Genomic DNA, 27051 nt, shown 5'->3' on the forward strand with positions numbered 1-27051 from the left:
GAAAAAAGGTATGTAAGAAACAGACAAGTAAGTAAAATCAAGCTCCTGCATTCAATTTCTACTTGAAATGCCCTGACTCATGTATAGTTAGCAATTTTTCAACAGTCTAGGTATAGGTCATTAAGTGCTAAAATGCTTGAATTGCTTCTAAGCCTTTTTAAAGCACTGTAAAACAAGTGTCATATAAATTAATATCTGTACTTTTACTAATCAACAAAGCAATAATAGCCATAGAAAGATTTTTTTAAAAATCACCATGCATACACAATAGACAACAATAACAACAACAAAAAAAAAATGTCAACTATATCTCAATAGCCAGTTGGCAATCCCTGGGCAGTATTAGTTCCATCTGAGAAACAGAGAAAACCAATATACCAAGAAGCCACATTGTACTATAAAAATCAGTAAGAAAGGTGAAAAAAATAGAGGAGGATTCTAATTTCCTACATAAGAACAGAACTTCGGTTAGCCTGTAAAGACTTTACAACACTTTCCTAGTCTACCTGCCTCCATTTCTACTCCTTCAAATCCAAATACATACCAACAGGGGGGCATATCAAAACAAATCCTATAACATCTTCTGCTAAAACCCCAGCAATAACTCCCCAACATCCACAGAATCAAGCCTCAGATCCTTAATGTGGCTCACATGACCTAGATCTGCCTAGCGTTTTATACTGTCTCATGTGGTTCCGAGCACACAACATCTATTTCTCTTAGTTTTTGTGGTGACACTCTGCATGCTTTTCCTCCCGCTTCACTGTCAATCTCCCATGCTCAGACTCTAAATTTTGGAATGCTTAAACCTGGTCCTATCCCCTCTACTCTTTGCTATCAACCAGATGGTGTTAGTCCAATCTCATGGCTTTAAGTATCACAGATACAAAGATGACTTCCAAATGCATACCTCTAGTCTTCACCTTTACTCTAAAGTCCATATTCCTCATTCAACTTCCACCTGACATCTTAATCCCCACCACTTCCAAACTCCAACCACCTTCCTTCTCTTGTCATCCTCATCTCAGTAAACAGAAGCTAATACCATTAGCTGCCCAGCTGCTCAAGCCAGAAACCTAAGAGACATGTTTATTTCTTTCTCTAACCCCCGCTCTAACTAACGCATCAGAAGACCTTGGTTTTAACACTGAAATCTATCATTAATTTCTCCAGTTCTCTCCATCTCTGCTACCACATGGTACAAGTTTCTATCATCTCTCATCTACCAATTGCAATATCCTACACTAACTAGAATCTCTGCTTCTTTTGTCTCACTCCAATCCATTTCTCTACAGAGCAGCCAGAGTAACTGCTTCAAAATGTAAAACACATTGTGTCACTCCCCTGCTTAAATACTTTCAAGGACTTTATTATATTTACAAAAAAGTCCAAACTCCTTATGATTGTTTAAAAGTACCTTAATAATCTGGCCCTTGCACAACTCTCCAATTTCACCTCATACTTTTTTCTTCCTTGAATACTATGGCTTTCTTGATAACTAACTTTCCTTCTTATTTACATCTATCTCCTTCTTTACTTAATTCCTTCTAATAGAGAAGTACATTATTTTATTTTACTTGCCTTTAAACTCTCTTTATACCTTTTTGTCTATCATAGCATTAAAAATTTTGTAATTCCTCCCACTATGAAAGTATATTATTTAACTCATCTTTAAACTCCCTTAAGAATTTTAAGTTAATCACATAGTAGGGACACATAAAAGTTTGTATTCTGATTTGAATTCTTTCTCCTCCTTCCTCTCAACATAACTAAAATCATCCATAATATGTTTTATAAAACGTTTGGCTTGCTTATTCTGGGCTATAACCTTCTGGATACTGTTTATGAACCTTTACCACTCTTTCACCTTTGTCTCTAATTAAGAGCTTCTCCATCATATTTAAGAAAGAGACAGGGGTTCGGGGAAGAGAGAGAGAGAGACAGAGAATGAATTTGTAATTCAGCTCAAACGTCATACTTTAGATCCTCAGATTATAACCCTGGAAGTAAAAGCATGATTTCTTTTAAGCTTAGTCTTATTCTAATGTGTCACATCATAAAATAGACCGCAAATTTTTCTGTAGCCAATAATAAGCAGTTTTGTTATTGTTTCACTATACCAACATAAGATCAAGAGTCCAATCATGAGCTGATAAAATTGGACCATATTATATAGACTTCTTGACAATACTGGAATATGATACTTCTAAGTAGTCACAAAAAATTATCTAATTTAAACATCTCCAGTACAGCAAAAATAAATTTAAAAATTTACTTTGTGATTCTCACCTCTGGTTTCCGTTCTTGAAGCTTACTATATTGTAAATTTGCATCACCTATCTCTTCCACAGATTGGGGCATAACTGATAAGACTTCCATAGCCTCAGTAACAAATGTATCAATTTCATGTAAATGAGCTGAACAGGTAACATTGAAATATAAGAAATATTATTACCACCAAAACTATTCAATTACATAACTTCTAAATCAAGGCGTGTTAGAGTAATCTAATACATTAAACTCTAAATTATCATTTGCTTTCAGAAATAATTTCAAAATGTATAATAAGCAAAGAAATTTCTTCTCTTGGAAGTTTAGCTGTTTCACATTGAACTTAAACATTTTGAGCAGAAAGTTAAAATATACTCATTCTTAGTAAATTTTTACTCAAAATTGGGAACATTTTCGGTCTTTTAAATATTATACTAAAACACCTCAGTTTAAAGGAAAAAAAGAAACAGTGCAGTGTTCTGGAAAACAGTAGTTATTTGAAGAGATAAAGAGAAACACATTATACCAGAATTACCTACTGAATTACCTACTGAGAAATCAGTAAAATATGCCACAAACTGATGCTAGCTCAGACTGCAAATAATAAAAATGCCTTCATTTTTAGACCTCTTAAGAGTTAAACATCAACTTTCCTATTTTATTAAACTTATCATTTCAAGCATATTACATTCATAACACTTTCTTTTTATCAGTTATTTTAATTATTGGAATTCATATTTCATAACTATCAAAGTACATGCATCTCTATATACAATTAAGTAAAAATTAAAATTAAAAAGTATATTTACCCTGGATGGACTTCTTCAAAGAAAGAACAAGCATATCAAATAGCTTCTGGATGAGATCATCAATCACAGTCTTCACAGGGCTACAATTAATATTTAAACAATCTACCTTGACAGCACTGAAAAATGCCAATGGACATATTTGGACATGAAAAAGTCTAATTAGAGGAAAACAGTCTCATTATAATATCAGGATTTTGTGTCATACATTTTAAAATGTAACTCAAAAGTGTGATCTTCAAGCACATTTAAATTTCATTTAGTAAATAGTATGTGCCTTACACGTACTATTATAAAGTTTTTCATTAAACAATGATTTTGTTAGAAATATTGCCGTTTTTATCATCTATTGTATCAGTTAACCAAAAAAGGGCAGCAATTACGAATTGCTGAAGTAGCAACATGAATATATTTAAATATTTCCAAGCTTACTTGTCATAGCATATAATTTTTTAAAAATATTTATAAAATAAATGTATCCTGTAGTCCAAGTACAAACAATAACGATAAGGAAAATAAAATAAAAATACAACCTGAGTATAGATTATTAAGGTACTAAGAAAATAAAACAATAAGATACTATTTTATACCTATCAAACTGACAAAATTGTAATGAATTGTTAATTCATATATTCAATTGTGTGTGCAAAGAGAACTCTCAAAATTGTTGGTAGAAGAATAAAATAATGCAACTTTTGTGAAAAGCAATTTACCAATATGTATCAAATAATTTTAAAATAGGCATATCCTTTATCTTAATAACTTCAACTTCGGAATTTATCCTAAGGAAATCTTCAGGCAGACTCCTAGATTATACACAAATATCTTCATCAAAGTATCAATTAAAATAGTGAAAAGCTAGAAACAAGCTAAATGCAGGAATGGCTAAACAAATTATTGTATATTTATACAATTAAAAATCGCATTTTTGAGGACTAGGCAATAACATGGCAAAATATCAATGAAATAGTGTTAACTAAAAATAGCAGCATATACGGGGTGGCCAGTTGGCTCAGTTGGTTAGAGAGAAGTGCTCACCACACCAAGGTTGTCAATTCGATCCCCACATGGGCCACTGAGCTGCGTCCTCTACAACTAGATAGAAACAACTACTTGACTTGGAGCTGATGGCTCCTGGAAAAACACACTGTTTTTCAATTAAAAAAAATAATAATAAATAGCAGCATATGATATTATCCAAATTTTGTAAGTATATGTACTAATGTGTCCAACACATCAAATCTTAACAACAGTTGCCACTGTATTTTTCTGTATTTAAAAAAAAAAGTAAAACAAATGTAATGTTAATCATCAGAAAAAAGGCATAAATTTTTATGAACATATTCTCTGTATAGTACTCAATGCAAATTGTAATGTTCTACACAAACAGATGTTGAACAAGACTTGCTCATCTGAGGAAAAACTCATATTTAAATTATACAAGCTTTAAAAAAAAGTATGGTAATTTTGGTCACAAAGATTATTTAGAAAACTACTTGACCTTTTTAAGGCATACAGCCAGGTAATAATCTTAGAAATCAAGTTATAAGTATTAAATATAATTTTTTTTTTTTAGCTGAGCCATCCTGCCACCTGTTGGCAGCTCAGCGGCAGCTCAGCTCGGGCTGGGAATTGAACCAGCAACCCTGTTGCTCAGAGCTCACACTCTTGAGTGAGCTCTTAACCAACTGAGCCACTCGGCTGGCCCTAATTTTATTTTTTAAATATACTTTTTTCTTAAAGCTTCATTTATTTATTCCCAATCACCCACTAACTGGAGAAATTTAAACTCCAGTTCTTAACCACCAAAATATATAAGAGCCAATTTGCCTGATACATGAAGTTTATGTGATTTTTGAAATCCTGACACATAAAGTATAAAGATTTCTAATATTTGATACATGAAGATAGATGATTTTGGTAAACCTAAAAAATTATATTATGCTGTATTTTGCTAATGAATTAACATAAAGTGATATGATGACAACAGAGTTGTACTCATTGACTATAGAATCCTGTGGAGAAGACTAACATTCACCTCTCACTTGAAAATATTGACAACATGCAACTGAGCCTCTATCCTATAGATAGAATGGGACAGCCATAGATAGCCTACCCAAACATTACATCCTTAATACAGTATCTGAAATACATCATTAGAATGTTTTTTCTAATCATACAGCATATTTCCAAAAAGTATCCATAAAATATCTGTGTGTATGTATGTGTATATTAGCCTAGATGAATACATGGTAATTTATTAGCAAGAAGCAGCAAAATGAAAAGTGGAATGTGAGACAGGTATTCTTTTTGTTTTGTTTAGCTTTGGCAAGGAAGCATGACTAGGAAAGCTGCCTACAGTAAGGGACAAACAAACAGCAGTGGTAGCAGTAAAGGTCCTTGAACAGTCAGGTGACAGCATAAAGTCAAATAAGATGGGCAAGATTGGGATCAAAGACAGTATGCAGCAGAGATTAGAAACCTCATATAAAACATTACAAGAGCACTATCTTTCCCTTACTTCAAATTAACATTAATGGAACTATCATTATCCCAATCATCTAAACTCAATCCCTCAAATTATTTGTCTCTTCTCTACTTCTCATTCCTCATCTTCCTCTACAAAGACCTCCCGATACCTCATATTTCCTCCTCCCCATTTTGAGTACCAACAACTTAATTGTTACTGGTCTTCTGGATGATGACCAACTAACAAGCTCTCTTCCTCTAATCTCTTCATTCAACCATGAAGTCATTATTTCCAAATTAACATTCCTAATGTACAGCTTTGATACTGACACACTTCTGTTTATAAACCTTCAACAGCAAACCATTCTAACATGAATAAAATCCAAATTCTCTAATTTAAAATGTAAGACTCTCCCAAATCTGTACCTATCTACCCCTTTCCAGGAGCATTGTGTCTTATCTCTAATAAAACCTTAACTCTAGTCAAATTTTCAATTAACCAACTACTTATTTTCAGCATATAAATCCCTCTCCTGAGAGGCTCTGCTTTAACCTCTAATTCACCTTTCTACTTGTCAAATCCTAGTTCAAGTATTTTTATCTTAACAAAATGTTCCCTGATTTTCCTGCCCTAAATGGATGGGAAGTCATCATCCTGTAAATCTCCATAGCCTAGTTTAATCTCTAATATGGAATATAAACTGTTCTATCTGGTAGTTATAATAACAATTAATAACCATTAGCATTTATATTGAGAATTTACCCTATGCCAGTAATTTACATGAAAATTACTCACTTAATCCTCAAAACACTATGAGATAAATACTATAGTTCTAACTATTTTAAAGCTGAGGAAACTGATGCTCAAAGAGTCTAAATGACTGTCAAAGTCATGCAGCTGGTAAGAGCCACGTCCCTCCAGAGCTAATTCTCTTAACCCCTGTGTGTACTTGACTTAATCATCAAATATACTTGACTTATTGCACTACAGGAGAGCAAGCAATTTGATCTCAGGTACTCTGCCTTTGTCATCTTCATACTCCTATAGGACAAGACTGTATGTATTACAAAAGCTCATTAAATATTTATTGAAAAAAATCAACAAATGAATTAATAAAAGTGATATTATCCTTTACAGATAATATATGCACAATTAAACAAGGCCTTTCATCAAGCTTATTACAAAGAGTAGTTCCAGTTATACAAAATTTCAGATAGTGAGGGGGATATATTCTCAAGTATCTGGGTTGTGAGATGCCCCTCAGAGGGTTTCCTCCACATTTAGGGCAATACTAGATGCAGCACTATGTTGTGTGCCTCCCAGGGCATTCTGAAAGGAAGCAGAGCAGTACAAAAGCAGAGTCAAATGTCATTACTTTTACATCCTCGAGTATGCTCTCAGCAGTCACTTCTTACCATTCCTAAACTGTGCCTATGCAGATCATATGTTAGATCCTCATGCCAGAAATGAATAGAAGCTTCTTCCTTCAATTGAGTCATCCAACTAGGTTCAGCTAACAGAGCCTCTAGAAGAGAAGCTTCTAGTCTCAGCAATGCCCTACTCAGATGATGCTCAAGTGTCATGGCTGAGCTCTAGAGGAGGCACAAAACTAACCTGACTTCAGTGCCACTAAGTGAAGAGTTCCCTTACCACCCACAGCAGAACTGTTAGGGCGCATAAGTCCCACCGCTTTAACTTCTAATACCTTGGAAGTCGTTCTACTTCTTTTCCCTTTATTTTCAGTGCTTTAAAATTTTTCTCCCAATCATGAACAGTAGAAAGATGCTTTTCCACTAAAGCTTCCATATCAACTTGCCCAATGACAATCCATTCCTATTCAAAGAGTGAAAAAGATTATTAAAGAAATAGAACTAATAAATTAACATTTTAAAGATTAGAGTCCAATTATTCATAAATATTAGTGTCCAACCAATAAAAAGGGGCAAAGATTAATGCATTTAAGTTAATTTCAACATAAGTATGTAAATATAATCATTACTGTGTAGTCTAAAGAATGAATAGGAAATAAATGATTCAATACAAAAATACAGTGATCATAAAAGTTTTCTGGGGGGGCGGCCAGTTAGTTCACCTGGTTAGAGCACGGTGCTCATAACACCAAGGTTATGGTGTTATGGGCCACTGTGAGCCGTGCCCTCCACAATTAGATTGAAACAGCTACTTGACTTGGATGATGGATCCTGGAAAATCACACTTAGAAAACAAAAACAAAAAAACAAACAACAAAAAAAGTTTTTTGAAGAGACTGAAAAAACCCTTTCTTTAGATTCTCTTCTCAAATTTGATGTACACAAAGATAGAATCACTTCTTTAAAGCCAAGAGCCACTACAGGCTACAAATCTGAAAATATCCAGATTGAATAGATTTTAGAAATCTAAAAGGCAGAAGGATCATAGTGGCAGTTAAGAAACTGGTCGAATGCTCAGTCATAATCTCAGGATCAATATAAATGAGCAATGAATGCATTTAGAGTTTATCTTTGGAGTCAGCTGGTAATGATGCATTGAAGCAAAAGTAAGATGTTAAAACATCTCAATTTCATTAACTTTTAAGGCTTCCCTCCAAGGATTTCTCTTGCTCCAAAGAATATAGAACAAGATATACTTTCCTGAAAGGAATTACAATTGACACAACAGAGTCATGTCACATTCCAAGTTGACAAAAAAATTTTTGAAAGTTAGTTTCTCAATTTTCATATAGTCAAAGACAAAAAAATAGATTTTTTTTAATTGGGGAATTGGGGGGATGAGAACAGTGCTGGGGAATTGGGGGAAGGGGAACAGACAAGTTGCTGTCATTTTGTTCTTCAGTCTAGTTGTGGAGGATGTTGCTTCACTGGCCCAAGTTGGCACCATCATTGCGCTCTTCCCAGGTGAGGCAGATCAGTCGCCGGCTTCTAGACGGCTGCTCACGGTGGCTTGAGGGCCGCTCATGCTGGCTGCTGGCTACACACGGTAGCCCATGGCAACCCACTGCCACAGGGGCTGCAGCCTACGCCCGTTGCCGGCTACTCACGGCAGCCCAGCTCCAGGTTGAGCTGTTGTTCAGCATCTCAGCTGTAGAGGGCAGTGTCACTGGCCCTCATATGTGGGATCCGAACCAGGGCCCTCTGGCGTCCCAAGCCAGCTCTTAACCAACGCGCCACTCGGCCGGACCCCAAAAATAGATTTTTAATGTAACTTTTTCTCGTCTGTGGCCAAAATCTACAATAGCTTGTATAAGAATTCTAAACTCTGGCTCTGTAGTTTGCCGTATGTTTATTTTACACCACAGAAGATAAACTATTGATTTGCACATTTAAAACTAATTCAATCAATCAGACAAAATATTATAAAAGAAAGATGGAAAACTATATGTTCCATACCTTATGTTGGTGTAAAACAGCTGACAATCTCCTAAAAAGATCTTCTGCTTTGCTGAAAATAGTCAGGAATCCACTTGCATTTCTATCAATCATAATAGAAAAAATAGATGCATCTCCTGTCTCACCCACTCCCTTAAACTGATTAGGAATGCCAATGAATCTCTTCATTTCTCTGTAATATTTAGCCCGGATTTCTTCAAAAGGAGGCCTGAATTGTAACCGTCCTTGTCTGAAAGTAAAGAAGTAACTTTAAAATATAAATTACTAGAAAATTATAGATTGAAAATTAAACTGGGTTTCAAGAAATCTTACTTGTACGTTAAGTCTATATTGATTTCTGGCAGATTTTCATTAAGTGCTTCTAAGCCCATCTGATACTGGTGTTCCAGAGCTTTGTAGAGTTGATGATTCCAGTGCTGCTTCCACGCACGCATGTCACTTGCTTGGAATCCCTAATGTGTTATATTTACATTTTTATTTAAAATTAGGCAGTAGAATGGGGTTTTCATTTAATGCTTTCATATCACATAAAGCAAAATTATAAGCAATAAGAAAACTTCTTTTAAATATCTTAAAACTTGCAGCTCCTTAATTACTATTTGTGGTATGAGAGTTTATATAGAGTCAAATATGAAAATCTCCAATTTTCATGTTTCTAAATAGAATACAAAAAGATCAGTAAAATTTTTTAAATCAAGTTAATACTAAATAGATTTTATATTTGGATTTTATGATAACAGTAACAGGGACAAGTTTTTTTGTTAACTTTTTTGTCCTTTTTCAAAAATCCCCATCAAGTATAACGCTTTTCCTCCTTTCTCACTCCCTAAATAATCTAATGCACATTTAAAAACATGTTAAATTTAAAATATTGAAATGCTCAGTATAGAGTATATGCTCTTTGAGTCCATATAACCATAAATATATGAATTCTAATGCTTTAACTTTTGTTTTTCCTTAAAGTTCTAAGAACTGAAAAATATATGTAAATGTGTAAGACACCTAACTCATATTCAACCAAAATCCCATCACCACCTACTATGCAGCAGGCTCTGTGCTAGCCACTTTTGTATACATCATCTCATATCAAAATGTATACAGAACTAAAATTTTGCCCCCAAAAACAAAAACATTCTGAAATAGTTATTTTAATCATGAGGCTTCTGCCTAACCTTAACTTTGTGTTCTACATATGTCACAATCACCTAAAAGAAAACTAACAAATGACAGATATTTAAGCACCAAGACAGAAAAAGCTATAAACTCTGAATTGAGGGATTTGGCATTCTGAAAGACAAATAGAAACTTTTTATATTTTTAAGTGTAAATGCATTGTTAATTTATGGTCTTTATGCATAAATCAGTCATTCTAAATTTATTAGGAATTCATTAGTTAAGATTTATAAATAAACTTTATGAACTTTTCATCAATTCATATGTTCACATTCTGAAAAGATCATATTTCAAAGTGTAGACACAAAGTAAAATATAGTCTACCTGTGCTTCTACACTTGCTAAGCCAGTTCTCAATTCTTGTAGTCCATCTTTCCAACGCTGTTGCTGCCGAAGCAGATCAATATTCATCAGGGTTACCACCTGTTAAAAATGAGAGCATAATAGTCTCAAAGTATCACCTTAAAAATGGTAAATTTTCAGTGGAAAAAAGTAGACAGACACCACCTTCACCAAGTGATCAAGGTGAACTCAACCTGAAATAAGACAAATCAACACCTGACAGATGCATTGAGAAAGGCAAAACATCATTTCTGTGGTATTCTTGCCAAAATTGCATAATCCTAATCTAATCATGAAAAAACATCATATAACCCAAATTGAGAAATATTCTAGAAAATAACTGACCAGTACTCACCAAAAGTTTCAAGGTTATGAAAAACAAGGGAGGAAGAGGAGGCTACAGAGACTCAACAACTAAATGCAAAGTAGGATCCTGGATAGGATTCTTGAAAAAAAAAAGACATTAGTGGAGAAGCTGTAAAATTCAAAAATGGTCTATTGCCTAGTTTTGATAAATATACTATGGTTACTCGTATATAAGTTGTTAATAACAGAGGAAGCTAAGTGAAGGGTAAGTATTCTCTGTTCTATTTTTGCAATTTAGGTCTCATATTATTTCCAAATAAAAAGTTATTTAAAATTATATCCTAAATGACTTTTAAACAATACTCTTCATAGCTTATTCAATTTTTATATATAAAGTTTACCTTTTCACAAAATGTAGTATGCCATTTTCTCAGTTTTCTATTTTCAGTGGCAAGTCGTTCAGCAGCATTTTGGAGTTTTTGAATATAGCCTTCTAATTCTTTAGGATTATCCCAAGTGATTTGTGACTTTCCCCCACTTCCTGCTTTTGAATTCTAAGGTACAATAAATGACATTTAGTATTTAAATGTACTGTATTTATTTTTTCAAAAAGATTCAATAATCTACATCACAAGTCCAACTATCCCTAACACCAACCTGCAATAAAAAGGGCATATTTTTTCATTTTATAAAGAGCGTTTTCATTTTAAAATAGCATTTTTCCCTTTTATAAATGATCAGGCAATCTGGACAAGACTGAGTAGCCCCATTCCTTCCAGATTCTCCCTCAGACAAGTAAAAATCCCTGGACATAACATAACAAATAAGGACAGGAAGAGTGAAAGGTAGAAATTAAGAAGAGAGCCAGCCAACAAACCTTGGGAATGGAGGAACAAGACACTGGGGTCTCCTTACTGTCCCCCATGTATCCAGGACAGGACACTGGAGAAGGCCCCAACCTGGAACTACCCCCAGGGACAGACAAATAAAGCTCCAGAAGAAGCCCATTCCCTCTTGCCTGAGAATTAGGAAAACGGAGGCCTAACAGCAGAAAACCATTCTAGCAACACACACACAACTCCAGTCACCACCAATGAAAAAACAACCCCCTCTGCAATTTTAGTGGGGCCAAGCTGCTTTTCCAGCACCTTTTTTTTTTTTGCAAAAGCAGGCAGTACTCCAACTCCCCTGCCAATAAAAGGTTGGCAGGGCTGAACTACCCTTCTTGAGTTTCTTAAATCATATTTGATGACTGAAGCAAAAACTACAACACCATCTATTGTGGTGCACTACATATGTAAAGGGATTACTTAAGACACATGAAAGCGTGGTGAGACATATAGAAGAGCTATGCTTCACTTGAAGTGTTAAGGCATAGCAAGTTTCTGGAATACAGCAGACCCTCAAATAGCTGATGAGCAAATGAACCTAAATAATTATATAGTAAATTCAATAAAACACTCTGTGAATCAGTTTAAAAGCATTTATTCATAATTACTACATACAACTTACTATTGTAGTGCTTAAGGGTATGAAAATAGGGTGCCTGCCTTCCAATACGGTAAGTGGCCGGAGAATTACAAAGAATCTTAGTGTGCTCTCTCCTTCTATCTTAGTTTTTTATCCACTACTATGTCTGATTTGATATGTTAAATATAATTATTTAGTTCTCACAAGCCAATTTCTCAAAATAAGTTTCCTCTTCAAAAATATCAAGATTTTATTTTGAACACATTTATTAGAAAAGAAAAGGCTCTAAAGGTTTACAATTAAGACATAATTTATATATATTAGGTGAAGAGGTAAAAATAATAAAGTATGGTTCCATTTCCAAAAGAACACTTATAAATATGCATAGAAAACAGTTTAAATAGCCTGTTAAGAATGGTCATCTCTTGGTGGTACAATTATAAGACCTTTTTTTCTTTTTGTTTACCTGTATTTTTGAAACTTTCCATTATAATAAACTTGTATAGAGCTTGGCAATCAGAAAAAAATGTTTTTAATAATATCTGTAAGTCTTTTATAGGTTTTATATAACTTTATATAGAGATTTCATGTTTATATAATTTCTAGTTAATTTTAAGCCTGAGAACTAGTGTGCAAGAAAGCGTTAACATAGCAAGTCTGACTGTTATCCCTTAAAAGTCCTGCTAAAAAGACAGGACTGTAGAGGACATCTGGGAACTTGGAATTTGGGAGGGTTCCAACCCCCAACTTTTAAGAATGGCTAACTGTACCTAAACAATATGGCATTATGTTGCACACTTGATTTTCTTCTGGGAACTTGGAATTTTGATACTTACTAGGCTGAAAATTCCTACAAGCCCCCAATAAAAACCTGAGCACTGAATTGATAATGACCTTCCCTAGTAAGACAGCATTTCACTGTGTTACAACTCATTGCTGGGGGAGTTAATCATGCCCTGTGTGACTCCTCTGGCAAAGGACTCAAAAGCTCACGCCTGGTTTCGCCAGGCATTCACCCCATGCACTTTACCCTTCGCTGATTTTGCTTTGCATCCTCTCGCTATAACAAATCATTGCTGTGAGTACAACTGCACCGAGTCCTGTGCGTCCTCCAAGGAAATCACAGAACCTGGGGGTAGTCTTGAGGACCATGACACAACTAATTATCTACTTTCAGATAAAAGAATAAAAGGGCATATTTCTCTTCTACATAATTTCCCAAATATTTCATGCTTGTGAAGACTAAAAATGTAGATTTCAAAAAGTTAACAGTCATAGTGTGACATACAGTTTAAAAACTATTCTGGGTTTTCCTAATTTCATACATTGTGGATATTTCAATAAGCACAAATAGCAAATAATCTTAAATTATAAAATCAGGAGCAATGAAACAACACTAAAGAGTCTTGTGTATAAGGATTTCACACTTCAGTGAGTAAATAAATGTAGTGGCATACAAATTGTATATTATATATATTAATTCCAACGATCAAAATCAGCATCAAAATATGTGAAATGTTATAACCATTTAAATCTACATTTAGAAAAAAATGTTACCTGTTAAAAGTGAAGTAAGTCATTGGGGAGCAAAATAAAGCCTTAGATCAATGGCTATATTAAGCTGAAGGGTATACTAAAATACTAACACATAAACATTTCACGTGTAAAATATAATTATAATAACATGAAAAGTCCATTTACCTTAATTATCTGTTCAAATGCTAAGGCAGATTGTAACATCATTGGTCTCTGACTTTGAATCATTTGTTGATCGATAGAATTGTAAAAATGTGCCACCTACGAAGTAAAAGTCCAATTAGCAAAAATCAATAATAAACAGCACACTTAATTTTTAATTTTACTTCATTTCTAACTGTCTGAATGGAAATAATTTTTCTCAATTCTAAAATTTAACAAAAAATAGTTTTTCATCTCCATTATTGGATTTATGCATGTGTTATTATACAAAATCAGCAAATATGTATTGAGTTCCTATAATTTGCCAAGCCATGCCCCGGAGGCTGATTAAACAAAGATTATAAAACATAGTCCCTGTGACCAGAAGTACACAGTCTTATATGGGAACCTAAAGAAAATATGTAAAGCATGTTAAGTGCTAAAAAAACTGAATTCTTTATCCTTGCAATTCTCTAAACCTGCTCCTTTCTTTTTTCAGTATATGACACAATGATTTATCCATTTCTCAGATCAAAAAACAAAAACAAAAAAACTTTGAGTTGTCCTTACCATTCTCTCACATTGACTATATACTTTAAAATATATATTGAATCCAACCATTTCAGCTACCTCCATCAATCCCACCCCAATCCAAGCACCCTCGTGTCTTGACAACACCAATGCAACAGTTTCCGAACTGGTCTCTGTTTTCAATCAGGGTCTCCTGTTGTCTATGCAAAGCCCTTAAAGCAGCCAGAGTGGTCCATTTTTAAATATAAATCATATCATACCTTTTGCTTATGCAAAACCTTCCAATGACTTCCTAATACATTTGAGAATAAAATCCAAAATTTCCAAACTCTTACTAAAACCCTCCCATGGTTTTCCAATATACTTACGAATGAAATGCAAATTCAAAATCCACATCCTTACCTGGCACAAACATTTTACATGAACTGGCCCTCAGCCTTACCACCAATCCCTCCCTCATTGCACTGCAGCCAGATTGGCCTCACTGCTGTTATTCTAACCTACCAAGTGAGTCTTTTCTCAGGAACTCTGCATATGTCATTCACTCCAACTGACTGCAATACTCTTCCTCCAGATATCTGCATGGTTCTTTTATTCACTTTATAATATGTCTCCTCTCAAACGTTACCTGTTCATCAAGGCCTACCCTGATCACTCGGTATAAAATAGCAGTCTTTCTCACAACCTTTTATTACATTTTACTTTTCTTTAAAGTACTTATCACTACCTAACACTGTATCATTTATCTATGTCTTTAATATCTATCTCCCGTGCTGGAATGATAGCTCCAGGAACGGTGCCTAGCAAATAGCAGGCACGCAATAAATGTCTGTTGAATTAGTAAATGAATAAAAAAATAGGGATATCTACAAGGTACAGTAGTGTACAGGAGAGGACACTGTCAACTCTGTTGGGGAAAAAGGAGATATTCTGTAAAGAAGATAAGTAGATACCATCAAGAGGGTCTAAGGAATTTAAGAAGACTATCTTTTAATTTTTGTCTCCCCAGCATCTCACAAAATTCTTGGCACAGAGTAAATATCTAAAAAATATTTAACTAATTTTATAGAGTCCTCTTCTTTCCACTAATATGCATTAAAATGTGCTTTATTTGGTGAGGGATACCCACTCTACATATTCTGTACCACAATAGCAGTCCAACAAAAAGCCCAATGAGAAAAACCAGAACCAACAGAACATGTACTATTACAACAATTTGGCCCTACTGCTCTCTATCCAACATCCCACTTCACACTCCCTATGCTAGCTAAATATCTGCTCATAAGTAAAGGTATATACCGGGGATGCCAAAAAAAATGCATACAAGTGGACACTTTGGTCAACGTTGCTCAAGCAGTAGTTCACCATAATCAGGAGTGTCTGGATGCTGATGGTAACCACTTTGAGTACTTCTTATAATTGCAGAAGTCAAACGTGACTTGTATTCATCTTTTGTTATCTGTATATATTATTACAATTTTAATACAGTTTTCCTTTCTTAAAATGTGTATACATTTTTTTTGGCACCATCTGTATAAGTAAATTTTCCCAGTTGTTTGTCCAGAGGTAAATACAAATACTATATGTCCATTCATTCATCTCTTGAGCTCCTTTTGTGTGAGACTAAATACTTAGGATACAAAAGACAGCAAGCCTCTCCGCTCTTGAATATGTAGTCCCTCTCTGAGATGATCACCCACCCCAACCCCTGTGCTCTTGAGACTCTTCCAGTCTCACATCAAACATCATTCCTCTGTAAAGGTTTATCTGATGCTACCTCTACCCCTATCCAGGAAAATAATTGAACATTACCACCTCTGTGATTTCACAGGATTTTCTGAACATCTATAATAGAGTAGTCATAATATATTAAGTATTGTTTTCTATTTGATAACATCTGTCATCACTATACGAATTGTAATAGAATAAATAAGGGCTTTGGAGTCAGAGAGACTTGGTATCAAGTACCAGCTTTATAATTTACTAGTTGTGCGGCACTGGGAAAACTATGTTACAAATCTAATCCCCAATTAGGTTAGTGATGGGATTAATTGAAACAACATAAATAAGGCATCTCTAGGAGGCTTGCTACTTAATGAGAACTCAGTGTTTTGTTCGCTGTCTCCCGCTAGACCAATGGTTCTCAACCACAGTTAATTTGCACCCAAGGTGACATTTGGCAATGTTCAGAGATTTTTTTTTTTTTGATTGTCAGGACTAGACACATGCTACTGGCCAGAGATGCTGCTAAAACTATCCCACAATGCATCCATCCCACAAAAAAGAATTGGTCCAAAATGTCAAAAGGGCTGAAGCTGGGAAACCTTGCACCAGAGTATGAGAGCAATATATTCATTTTTATATCCTCACTACACTGTGACTGACAGAAAAGGTGCTCAGTTAAATGAAAGAATAAGTGAAAGACAAAATACACAAAATACTGTCCCTGCCCCCTAAAATCTAATAATCAACTAAGAGAAAAAAAATGAAAAAAAATAAAAAGGAGTAATTTGCACACTGCACACAGAATTAAGAACAATCAACTAAAAGAAGCCACAACAAAGAGAATTTTGAGTTGGGAATTAAAGGATGATTTTGAGTTTTCTAATCAGAGGGAACAGATATCAGTACATGGAGACATGTTCATACATGAGCTAAGTTTTCATATTACTGAAGCACAGGGTGCGACTTGTGGGGAAGGTCATAACCAGTAAGGTTAGTTAGGGCAAAAATAAAAAGAGCCTTGTGTACCATGCTAAGTAGATAGACAAGGAGGTGATAATAGTTAGTTTCAAACAGGTAAATGATATTATGTCAATATGCTGAACAGGCAGACCCAGGAAATGACCACGAACAGAGACCAGTTTATCAGCCTGGTAATTCCCTAAGAATCTTTCCTGCAAAAACAGGCAGAGGACCCTTTAATTAGAAGGCCCTTTAAGACCCATGCAAGTAACATGAAAAAAAGAGAAACAATATTCTATTTTTCTAAATGCTTTTAAAATGAAAAAGCAATAATAATAACAATGAAAACTTAAATTAATAAATTTCTATATCGTTTACAAAGCAAATTTTGTAACGTAGTCACTTAGCAAACCATAATTTCACATGACTTAATGGTGTTATTTTATTAGCTTAAAAAAATCAAAAGTAGAAAACAAAGCCCTTAAAATATTATAATACAGTGAACTCAGAATAGCCATGTTTTCAAAAATATAATATAATTTCATACTTGTTTAAGAATAATTGCTTGCTTGCAGAATTTCTGTGCAATGTTTGCAACTTGTTGTATTTTGGCAGGGATAACAAAGCCAAGTGCAGAAAGCTGACGCACTTCCCTCAGAAGAATCACCAATCGATCTGAATAATGTACTTTTAATGATCCATCATTAGGATCCAATTCCATAATTTGACTATTAGCCTCAATACTACAAAACAAAAAGAATAATTTAAGTTTCATGTTCTCAATCCTCTGACTGAAGAAAAATACAAGTTTTTACAACTTTTCTGTAGATATAACATTAACTCAAAGTAAAAAAATTATTATTTTCAAGTTATCTTTTTCACATAGCATCTCACAATTTGGATCTTGATAATAAAGTGTAATATCTAAAATATAACAATATTTCAACCAAACAGTTTTGAAGTCAGAAAAATCAATCCCTTAACCTATAGCTAAGACTCAAAACTATGTAATATCCACCATAAAAAGAAAAGGTTTTGATTCATTGTCTAAGAGGTGCTTTATATATATACATATACACATATATATACACATATACATATATATAAATACATATATAAATACACATTTTTTTAATTAGCCTACTTAGTTCTTTAAATGCTTTTATTACAGGATCAATGATAAACATCAAAACGGTAGGGGTAGTGACAGTCAAATGTTTTATTACTCTTTGTTTTACTACCTAAGGACTGTCCTTTCTTGTGCTGCTTGTAAAGGCTACAACAGCAAATTTTACATTGGGGCACTCTAGTGAACATTGATTGTAAAAACATTGAGCTAAATTAAGAATAATGTATTATATTTTCATGATTTGTCTTTTAGGATCATGTTTATATCATTTTCATTCTTTAAAATCATTTTCAAAATTAAGAGAACTAGCAGGTCTTAGAAAGTAAGCTACTGAAAAGAAAAAGAACAAATCTATTCAGCCTATTTAATAACACATAAAACAAAGCATAATAAAAAGTAGATACTTTAAAATGGCGTAACATAAATATTTAGCCTAAACATTCCTATATAAACATAAATAAAGCCTGTCAGAAAATTATTGTGACCCTTTTTGTCTTTACTGAAAACTAATCTTCAAATTGAGTTTCTACATACCAGTATATCCTGAAATATATTCCAAAACATACTGATTCTATGTGACAATAATGGGTGTAAAAAAAAAAAAAAAAAAAAAAAGTGGGAGTCAGAAAATTTCATCACCAAATGGGAAACACTGGGTTGAATAAAGCTAAATAGGCTTCTTTAGAGCAGGTCTCATCCTTTGGTATGCTACCATACACAATGGATCACCACTGGTGCTACAGTGATACAAGTATGCGTACTTTCCAAAACTTGCTAAGTAAAGAAAACTACTTTTTTTTTGGCCTGGAACACCTCTCATATTTTAGATTCAGAGTATAAAGAGAAAGAGTTAAATGGAATGAAGTTATAATCATTATGCCCTAGCAGCTTTTGGTTTTCTGTTCTTCCTCTACAACCAAAATGCAAGGTAAAGGGGAAAAAAAAAATTATTCACTCAGTTTAAGAAGCTACCACTTTTGGCCAAATTATCCTGTGTAGCAACATAGGGAAAATAAACAGAATTTCATATTACAAACAAAGTTACTTTTAAAAAGTAACAAGTTTCTAAAAATACAGACAATAACATGCTAAGGAAAATTTACCTGAACAAAGAATCATAGTTTTTCTACACCATCCATTTTAAAGATACATTAGAATAATTAGGTTGACCAATTAAATTACGTTCAATATAGCTCAGTAAATATTTACCAAACCCTTACTATGTTGGGTGGGCATCGTGAAGAAATATTCCCAACCACAAGTTTAAAATTAATTAAATGGAACAGTTTAAAACGTGTGTGTATGTGTATGTTTGTGTGTGCATATATGATATTAATGTAAAAAGGTAGAAAAACATATATGAATACCAATAACAAGAAACCATGGAAGAGGGAAAGCCTAATAACAAAACAGGAAACAGTACTTCTGAGTAATACACATGAGAAACAAGGGGAAGGCAGTCAACTAACTGTATCGTAAAAGGTTTCCAACCTTAATGACTTAAAAGTTGATAAACAAAAGCTAACAAAAAAAAAACTTTAAGGAACAGCAGCAAGTTTGGAGAAAGGACAAAGCAGAGATGATTAATTCCATGTTGTAATTTGGATTAATAACATAAGAAAAAAGATTCTCGTGTAGATTTCACTTTTCAGTATATTTATACTTACCACAAACCAGATCTAGAATCAGACAACCCAGACTGAATATCCCTGGACCAATCATCAAATTGTTCTTGCTCATACAGTTTAAACTGGTCTAAGAGATCTTCAGCATTTCGATGGAAAGATCGAAATTCTGACAAGTCAGACAAAAGAGCCTCTGCTATCTTGATAGCATCGTCCACCTTAAAAAGCCAAATTACAAAAATATTTATTATTTAAAATCTAACAACATTAGCATAAAATAAGCCTGCTTCATCTGATCTTTGATTCAGAAATTATTTTCCCATTCATCTATAAACGGTAAAATAGAAGATTTGCCAGTGAATATAAGAATATCAACACCTACTTTGCTTCTGAATTATACTACCTCAGTATAGCAAAACACAGAGGATGCCCATAAAAGGCATAACGTGAGAAGTAAGAAGGAAACTTCAGCGAATCTCCAAGAATTCAGCGATACTCCTAAACATGTTAAGTAGTAATGGGTCCTTTGCTAAATACTCTCGTTAATAGCTCAAATAATAATTAGGCCCATTTGAATAGCAATTAAAGGAGAGAAATGCCTTGCCTCCATAATTGCACAAAGAGCACTGCAGAACCTTGGAAATCTGACCGAGAAAAGTAAGCAGAATATTCCAGAAAATAAAACATCAAAAATACAATTATAAGTAGAACTCCCTCTCCCTCTTCTACTAGCCTTTATAATATTCTATGACAGCTTGCTTGCTCTTCATCACAGATTAAAACCAACAGTATGAGTCAAATGTAAGGCACTGTACCACCTAATTAGTAAGTACATAAGATTCTTACATCAATTTTGATAATATTAAAATAATATTCCTTTAAATCTATAAATTGCTGCCACTGCCTAAGGCAATGCCATAATTACCTTCTACCTTTCCTTTAACTACCTTTCAACCTAAAATGATTTACTTACATGAACATACTTGTAGACAGACTTTGCAATTACCAAGATTTTGCAATGATACATTTCAAAAGATTTTCAAAAGATTTTTTAATGCAGTGTAATGGGTGCTTTTCTCCTGAATATTTTTTTAAAGGGCACTTAACTGGAATAACAATTGGAATGGTAAGTGATTTGATAATTATCTCTATACAGGAATGAGTAAAACCATTAGAATCTCCTCAGCATGCTTTTTCTGAATTCTACATTTCACATGAAAATTAAATACATATGCCAAGGAAAGTGGAGACTGGTTTTTAATGTTTTCACTACAGTTCTAAAGTGCCTTCTATGTTAATTTAGCACATTTTACAATTTGTAACCTTCAACTTTTATTAAAAACAAATACCTTTAGTTCCAACTGGCGAACCCAAACGATATTATTGACAACTTCTGAAAGGTTTTTGCCAGAAAGTGGTCCAGTTGCATCACCAGGAATTCCTCGGCATCGATTCTCAAAGTCTAATCGAAAATCTATACAATTTAAATCAAATAAATGATTATACACACTAGGCAAAGATTTCCCAAATGCCTTCCATATACCAAGCACTATGTCAAATGCTGTAGATATAAAAATACTAAGAGCTGGTCCCTTACCATATCAAGTGAGACATAGAAAGAAAATAAGCAGTTAATTTAAAAAAATCTGTCACTTATAACAGAAATAGTAAATTAATCTTCTGCAGATAGATGTCATAAAATGTAGTCTTAATCATAAATGGTATACTCGTATATACAACAAAGAAAAAAGTAACCTACAAAAGTATTTTCTCAAGCAAACACTGTAATCTCTGATAAACTTTTACCTTTAACTGAGTCCACAAGTCTTGCCAGTAAAGTTTCTCTTTCTAACATCAATTCTTTGCTTAGAGTTGGACGCTTCACCAACTCTTTATATTTCAGAAATGCTTGAAGAAGCTAATATAAAATAAAATAAGTATATGTTCATCCCAAGTGGATCAACTTGGTAAATACATACATAGCTCCTAAAATAGCTTAAAGGAAATATTAAAAGTGAAATATTTCAATATATTATTACCTGCTGTGGACTATCTTGAATTTCTGAAATATAATTTTTCAATTTTCCTGCTATTTTTTGTTCCGCAGGTGCAATGATTTTTTCATATTGAGACACTGCAGCTTTCCATAAAGGCTAAACAAATTATCAACATTGATAGACTTTAATATTTTAAAAAATCTACCTTTAAAAAGAACAACACAAACAAGAAATTATATAGAGAAACACATATATATTCAACCTCAGTATATGGATTATATTGCACAGGATTCAGGCCAGTAAAAGGTTCAAATACTCGAGCCAGGCATGTGATTTTCTCTTCACCAGCAGGTAAAAAATAAAGAATCTTCTCATGAATTGTTCTAACAGCCAAGACCTAAAACATAAAATATTAAAGCAACAAATTTATTTAAATCAATAAATCACAAATAGGTCTATGATTTAAAGATGGGGGCAAAACTTTCTATAAATAGGTTCTCCGAAATTAACACTAAAACGGAAACTATAATTTTGAGAATTACTACTCATCAATAATCAAAGTGATATTCAAAGGCATATATGTAACATCACACTACTATCAGTGTGCTCAAATCTGGTAAAAATATATAAAATCTAAATATTTATAAACTATGCTTAAAGCTCATTTAAATAAAGTTTTAAAATCTCCCCTCTAATTCTGATTTTCATAATTATGCATCAAATTGCACTTCTGATAATGGAATCATAGGTTAAGAACTATATTATGTATACTTTACAAAATGCTGAAAAACAAATCATTGTATTTTGTATTTAAAATTTCCATAACAATCAAATAGTAATCAAAAGGTTAAGTAAAAATACTATAATCTTCTATTTGAGTTGGAACTATCAGTACAAATTCATGATTTATTTTTCTCTTGCTAAAAACAAAAATACCAATTTAACAATCCTTATTGAGAAGGCCTAAAAACATTGATGACTAAGGAAAATTTAACACTTCCCAACCAAGTTTTTGTTGCTAAATACCATTTTTCACTATAAAGAATTAGGTTATTTGAGAAATGACTAATTCTGGGAATGAGAAAGAAAATGTACAAGATGGGCTGGTATATTGTGGGGGACCTGGAATTAAGGAAATTATCAAAGAAATAATGGATTCATGTCAAAATAATAACATAAGAACCAATTTAAAGGGGGCACTCATTGCCCAAACATGAAACAATTTGAATATAATAACTATAATGAATGGAAACACATAAAATGTAATAACTCATGGGTTCATAGTCACTACTAAAAAACATTTCATTGATGGCCTATAGAACTTACTGTGAAACTAACTTATTCATTGTTCTAAAAAAGTGTTAAATAAAACAAAAGAAGTAATTGTCTGTACTGGCATTCCTATACAAACTATATTTCAAGGTAATTAAAAAACTGATGACAAGAAGTTCTTCCATCTTCACTAATAAATGCAGAAAGAACAATTAGAAAATCACCATTTTGCAACCCTTCATGGTCATCAATGGCTGCTAAAATCACTAAGAAAAAAAATTATGGAGAACATACAATAGATGGATCAGGTTAAATTTATCAAACTAAAAGTGGGAAAAAATATATAGTACCACCTATGAAGCAGCCTGATTCAAGTAAATTTACCTTTAAAAAATTTTCTGAGACTATCAGAAAAATTAAGCATTGGTTATATATTATATTAAGAAATTACTGTAATTTTGTTAGATATAATAGTGGTATTGTGGTTGTTTTAAGGGCGAAAATATATGATTTCTTGTATCGGCTTTAAAAATACTCCAGCAAAAAAAAAGAAAGACTGGGGAGACAAAAATGGAATAAGTACTAAATAATGTCAATGGCTATTGAAATCAAGTAATGGATGAACTGGCATTCATTATACTATTTTACTTTTATGAATATTTGAAATTTTTCATGATGAAACAGGTTTTTAAAAAATCTCCAAAGAACTATGGTTGCCGTAAGCAGAAATGGAAAAAGTCAGCTATGCAATCTTTGCATATTCTCATTTTTGCCTAATCCTTCAAGCTAAATATGTAAGTCCTATATTGAAACTGTAACTTACAAAAATTAAGCAGCTGTTTCAAATATTTCCACTGTACCCCCAAAAAAGCTGCCCCTGGTTAAAAAACATTTCAATAGCCAAGAGAATGTCTTGCAGCTAACATACATGGATAAGTGGGTTGATTACCTTTTTTATAACAAAGAAGAACAAAATAGAAGTTCACAACTTACAAGGTGAACAGTCACACACCAAAGACAAAGAAAGGAGTTGGCAACCAGCTCTTGGTTAATGGCCACTGTGCAGCTGGCACTGTACCAAATGATGCCATAAATTATCTCACATGAACTCTTATTCTCTCCCAAAAGTATAAATAGTTTCTATCAGATGCGGAGTGCTTGTTAATTACAAAATACACTTATAAACAAGTGAGGACCTACTTCACACTTAAAGACAAAGAGCCAAATAATCAAATGATACCTCTTCAAGGCGTTTGCCAAGTTTGTCAAGTGTTTCTGGGAAATATTTTTCATTTTTCCATGGATGAGGAACATAACGCTGCCACACCTGCCCTGTTAAATGATTACAGGCCATCACCCACTGCTCACATATTGAAATTCCAGCTTTCATATTTTCTTTCACAAGATAATAAGGATCTTCCCATAGGTTCAAAGTTCCCAACTTTTTCTGAACAAATCTTCCAAATGAACCACCTAATAAAACATAAAGCAAACTTTTAATGGAAATGTCTTTTTACCAATAATTATAGAATACATGCTTGTGACAAAATTAAAATAATACACAAATGAGCAAGCTAAGGATCTATGCAATACCACAGGCACACCTTTAGACTAGTACTGTCAATAGCAAATATGTTTGAAAAACAGAAGTATTTTTGCATCTTGCAATACATTATGTACATCTTGCAAGTGTGAAATATATACATTTTTTTAAAGGCTACAGAACCTACTGCACGGGTGTAGCATTATATAACCAGTTCTCAATTGCTATTTGTTTCTACTCTTATGCTATAAACAATGCTGCAATAAATATATTAATACTTATACATACACCTTTATGTACTTGTCTAATATTTCTTTAGGATAATACTGAGGAGGGTCAAAAGTATTGGCACTTTTAATATTGACAGATAAGCCAATATAATATTAAAGGAGCTTTCAGTTCATTACAAAGCAATGTCTAAATTAATTCATGCATAGGGATTAAAAAATCTATGTAAATTTAGCTGTATTAATGGTCAAAGAATTTAAAACATATGATTTGTATTAACCAACTATATACAACTATATTTAAATAATCCTATATGATTTGCTTTAAGGGTTACTTTAAGCAACAATTATTACATACAGGAGCATTTTAAGTAAGGACTTAAAGAAAAAAAACAGAAAACAAAATAAGACAGGCTTCTAAATTTCACAAATTTTTTTCGTTACTGCTACCTATGATATCTAAGAGATGTAACATTCGTGACTCAGGATAATGATCATGCTCTGTTTGTCTCCAGACATCATCGACAACATCCCGAGTAGTCTCCACCAAGTCAACCACTTCCAATAAGGATAGACCATCCAAGTTATAAAACTCCTAAAACCAAAACACACTCATTTTAAAACATAATCATATTCATACCTTGGGCAATACAGTCAAAATGTTCTCAGACTTTCTCAACTGCTACAACTCTAATATGTGCCATATTATTTTCTCCTCCTTCTTCTACCAGATGATATATTACTTCTTTATGCAACTATCCTATAAATTCCCTCACAAACATAAATTTCACGTAATCCAGAAAAAAAAATAAGAATTGCAAAAAGTCTATTCATTTAATTTTACCCTTGGCCTAATTTTCTTTAAATTTGGATTCATTTCTTTTATTTACCTAATACAGGTAGCTTTATCACTATACCTTCCCATTGTACATGACATATTTATTCATTTGCTGTGTTGCATAATGTTACAAATAATACAATTATAATACAAGGTACTATTTCATAGTGCATTTCATCAATGTTACAAAAAAAGCTTAATATCATTTCAAACACTTCATTAAAATTATTGAAATAATATTGGGAATGAATAGAAAATTTATATTTATTTTGGAAAAAACTTTTTATAACCATAATTAAAATGGTCACTTATTTAACCTCTCTGTAGCTACATCAAGGGATAATCAATCAAATAAGTATAAAACTAAGACTTTTTATATTACAGATTACTTCAAAATGCTAATTTGAATAAAGTAAACATTCTTTCAAAAGAACATATATTACCTCCACATGGGTTTTTGTTTTTCCCTATCTACCCACAGAAAAGTGATTGTGTTTTGAGAAAAAATATTTACTAGAGATTAAACTTTTTTAAAAGTTTGGGTTTCTAAGCTGTGCTCATGTTAAATACACACCTTAAGTAAACCCTGCTATATATGAAGGATATATTTCGTTCAAAACCATCAAATAATGATTTTAAAACAGAGGTAAATCTATTAAAAATAGAATCCTAAAGTACTTCTATCAAAAGCCTAATATATAACTATGTATGAAAGCACATACTCTTGCGATTGTTTCAAATAATTCTTTAAAATAATTGGCTCTTTCTTTACTAATCTGTTTATTTCCACGATGAGCTTGTTCTATCCAAAACTGGAACTCATCATTTGGTGTAAGAATACCTGAAAAAGTAAAAAGGAAAAAAAAAATGTATCAACTGAACATGAAAAGCCAGAAAGTTATCTGATTCACTACACTGATTTTGCATATTTCCTATATTTCTGAGGACGTACAGAAAAAAGTTTTACAATTTCTATCAACACAAAGCTCTTACTTAAATCCACTGGGAACAATAACAGCACCAAATTTATACTTCCTCTCAAGTTTATTGCTTAGTATGATTGATTGCTATATGCTTTTATAAACCATTCATACCTATACTGTCAATCTGCCTCTTACATCAATAATTTTGCTGCTTGAACACTAGGCTTTCCTAAATCTAATTCCAGAACCATTCATGATATTGGATACTACCCAAATTGAAAATGATTATAATTTAATCAATAAATGTTTCCAAATCAATTTCAAAGTATAAGCAAATTGAAACAGTTTTACTTTTAAATTTGCTTTTAATTTTCTCAATG

The 27051-nt window shown here is 32.9% G+C and overlaps 1 protein-coding gene across 1 annotated transcript in view; it reads right to left on the minus strand.

Annotated features, from left to right (window-relative positions):
• DYNC2H1 (dynein cytoplasmic 2 heavy chain 1) overlaps positions 1-27051 on the minus strand; it is a 301806-nt gene that overhangs the window by 270599 nt on the left and 4156 nt on the right. The window contains exons 4-20 of the mRNA XM_019665532.1: positions 26471-26589; positions 25361-25505; positions 24381-24613; positions 22131-22265; positions 21911-22024; positions 21678-21789; positions 21221-21345; positions 19914-20089; positions 17665-17860; positions 13926-14021; positions 11156-11308; positions 10431-10529; positions 9246-9385; positions 8934-9162; positions 7253-7380; positions 3081-3196; positions 2290-2417 (exon numbers count right to left, since the gene is read on the minus strand). Coding sequence (XP_019521077.1) covers positions 2290-2417; positions 3081-3196; positions 7253-7380; positions 8934-9162; positions 9246-9385; positions 10431-10529; positions 11156-11308; positions 13926-14021; positions 17665-17860; positions 19914-20089; positions 21221-21345; positions 21678-21789; positions 21911-22024; positions 22131-22265; positions 24381-24613; positions 25361-25505; positions 26471-26589 — 2444 coding nt within the window. The remainder of the gene's footprint in view (positions 1-2289; positions 2418-3080; positions 3197-7252; positions 7381-8933; positions 9163-9245; positions 9386-10430; positions 10530-11155; positions 11309-13925; positions 14022-17664; positions 17861-19913; positions 20090-21220; positions 21346-21677; positions 21790-21910; positions 22025-22130; positions 22266-24380; positions 24614-25360; positions 25506-26470; positions 26590-27051) is intronic.

This window comes from Hipposideros armiger, unplaced genomic scaffold (genome assembly GCF_001890085.2).
Source record: "Hipposideros armiger isolate ML-2016 unplaced genomic scaffold, ASM189008v1 scaffold_446, whole genome shotgun sequence".
Classification (NCBI taxonomy): Eukaryota; Metazoa; Chordata; class Mammalia; order Chiroptera; family Hipposideridae; genus Hipposideros; species Hipposideros armiger.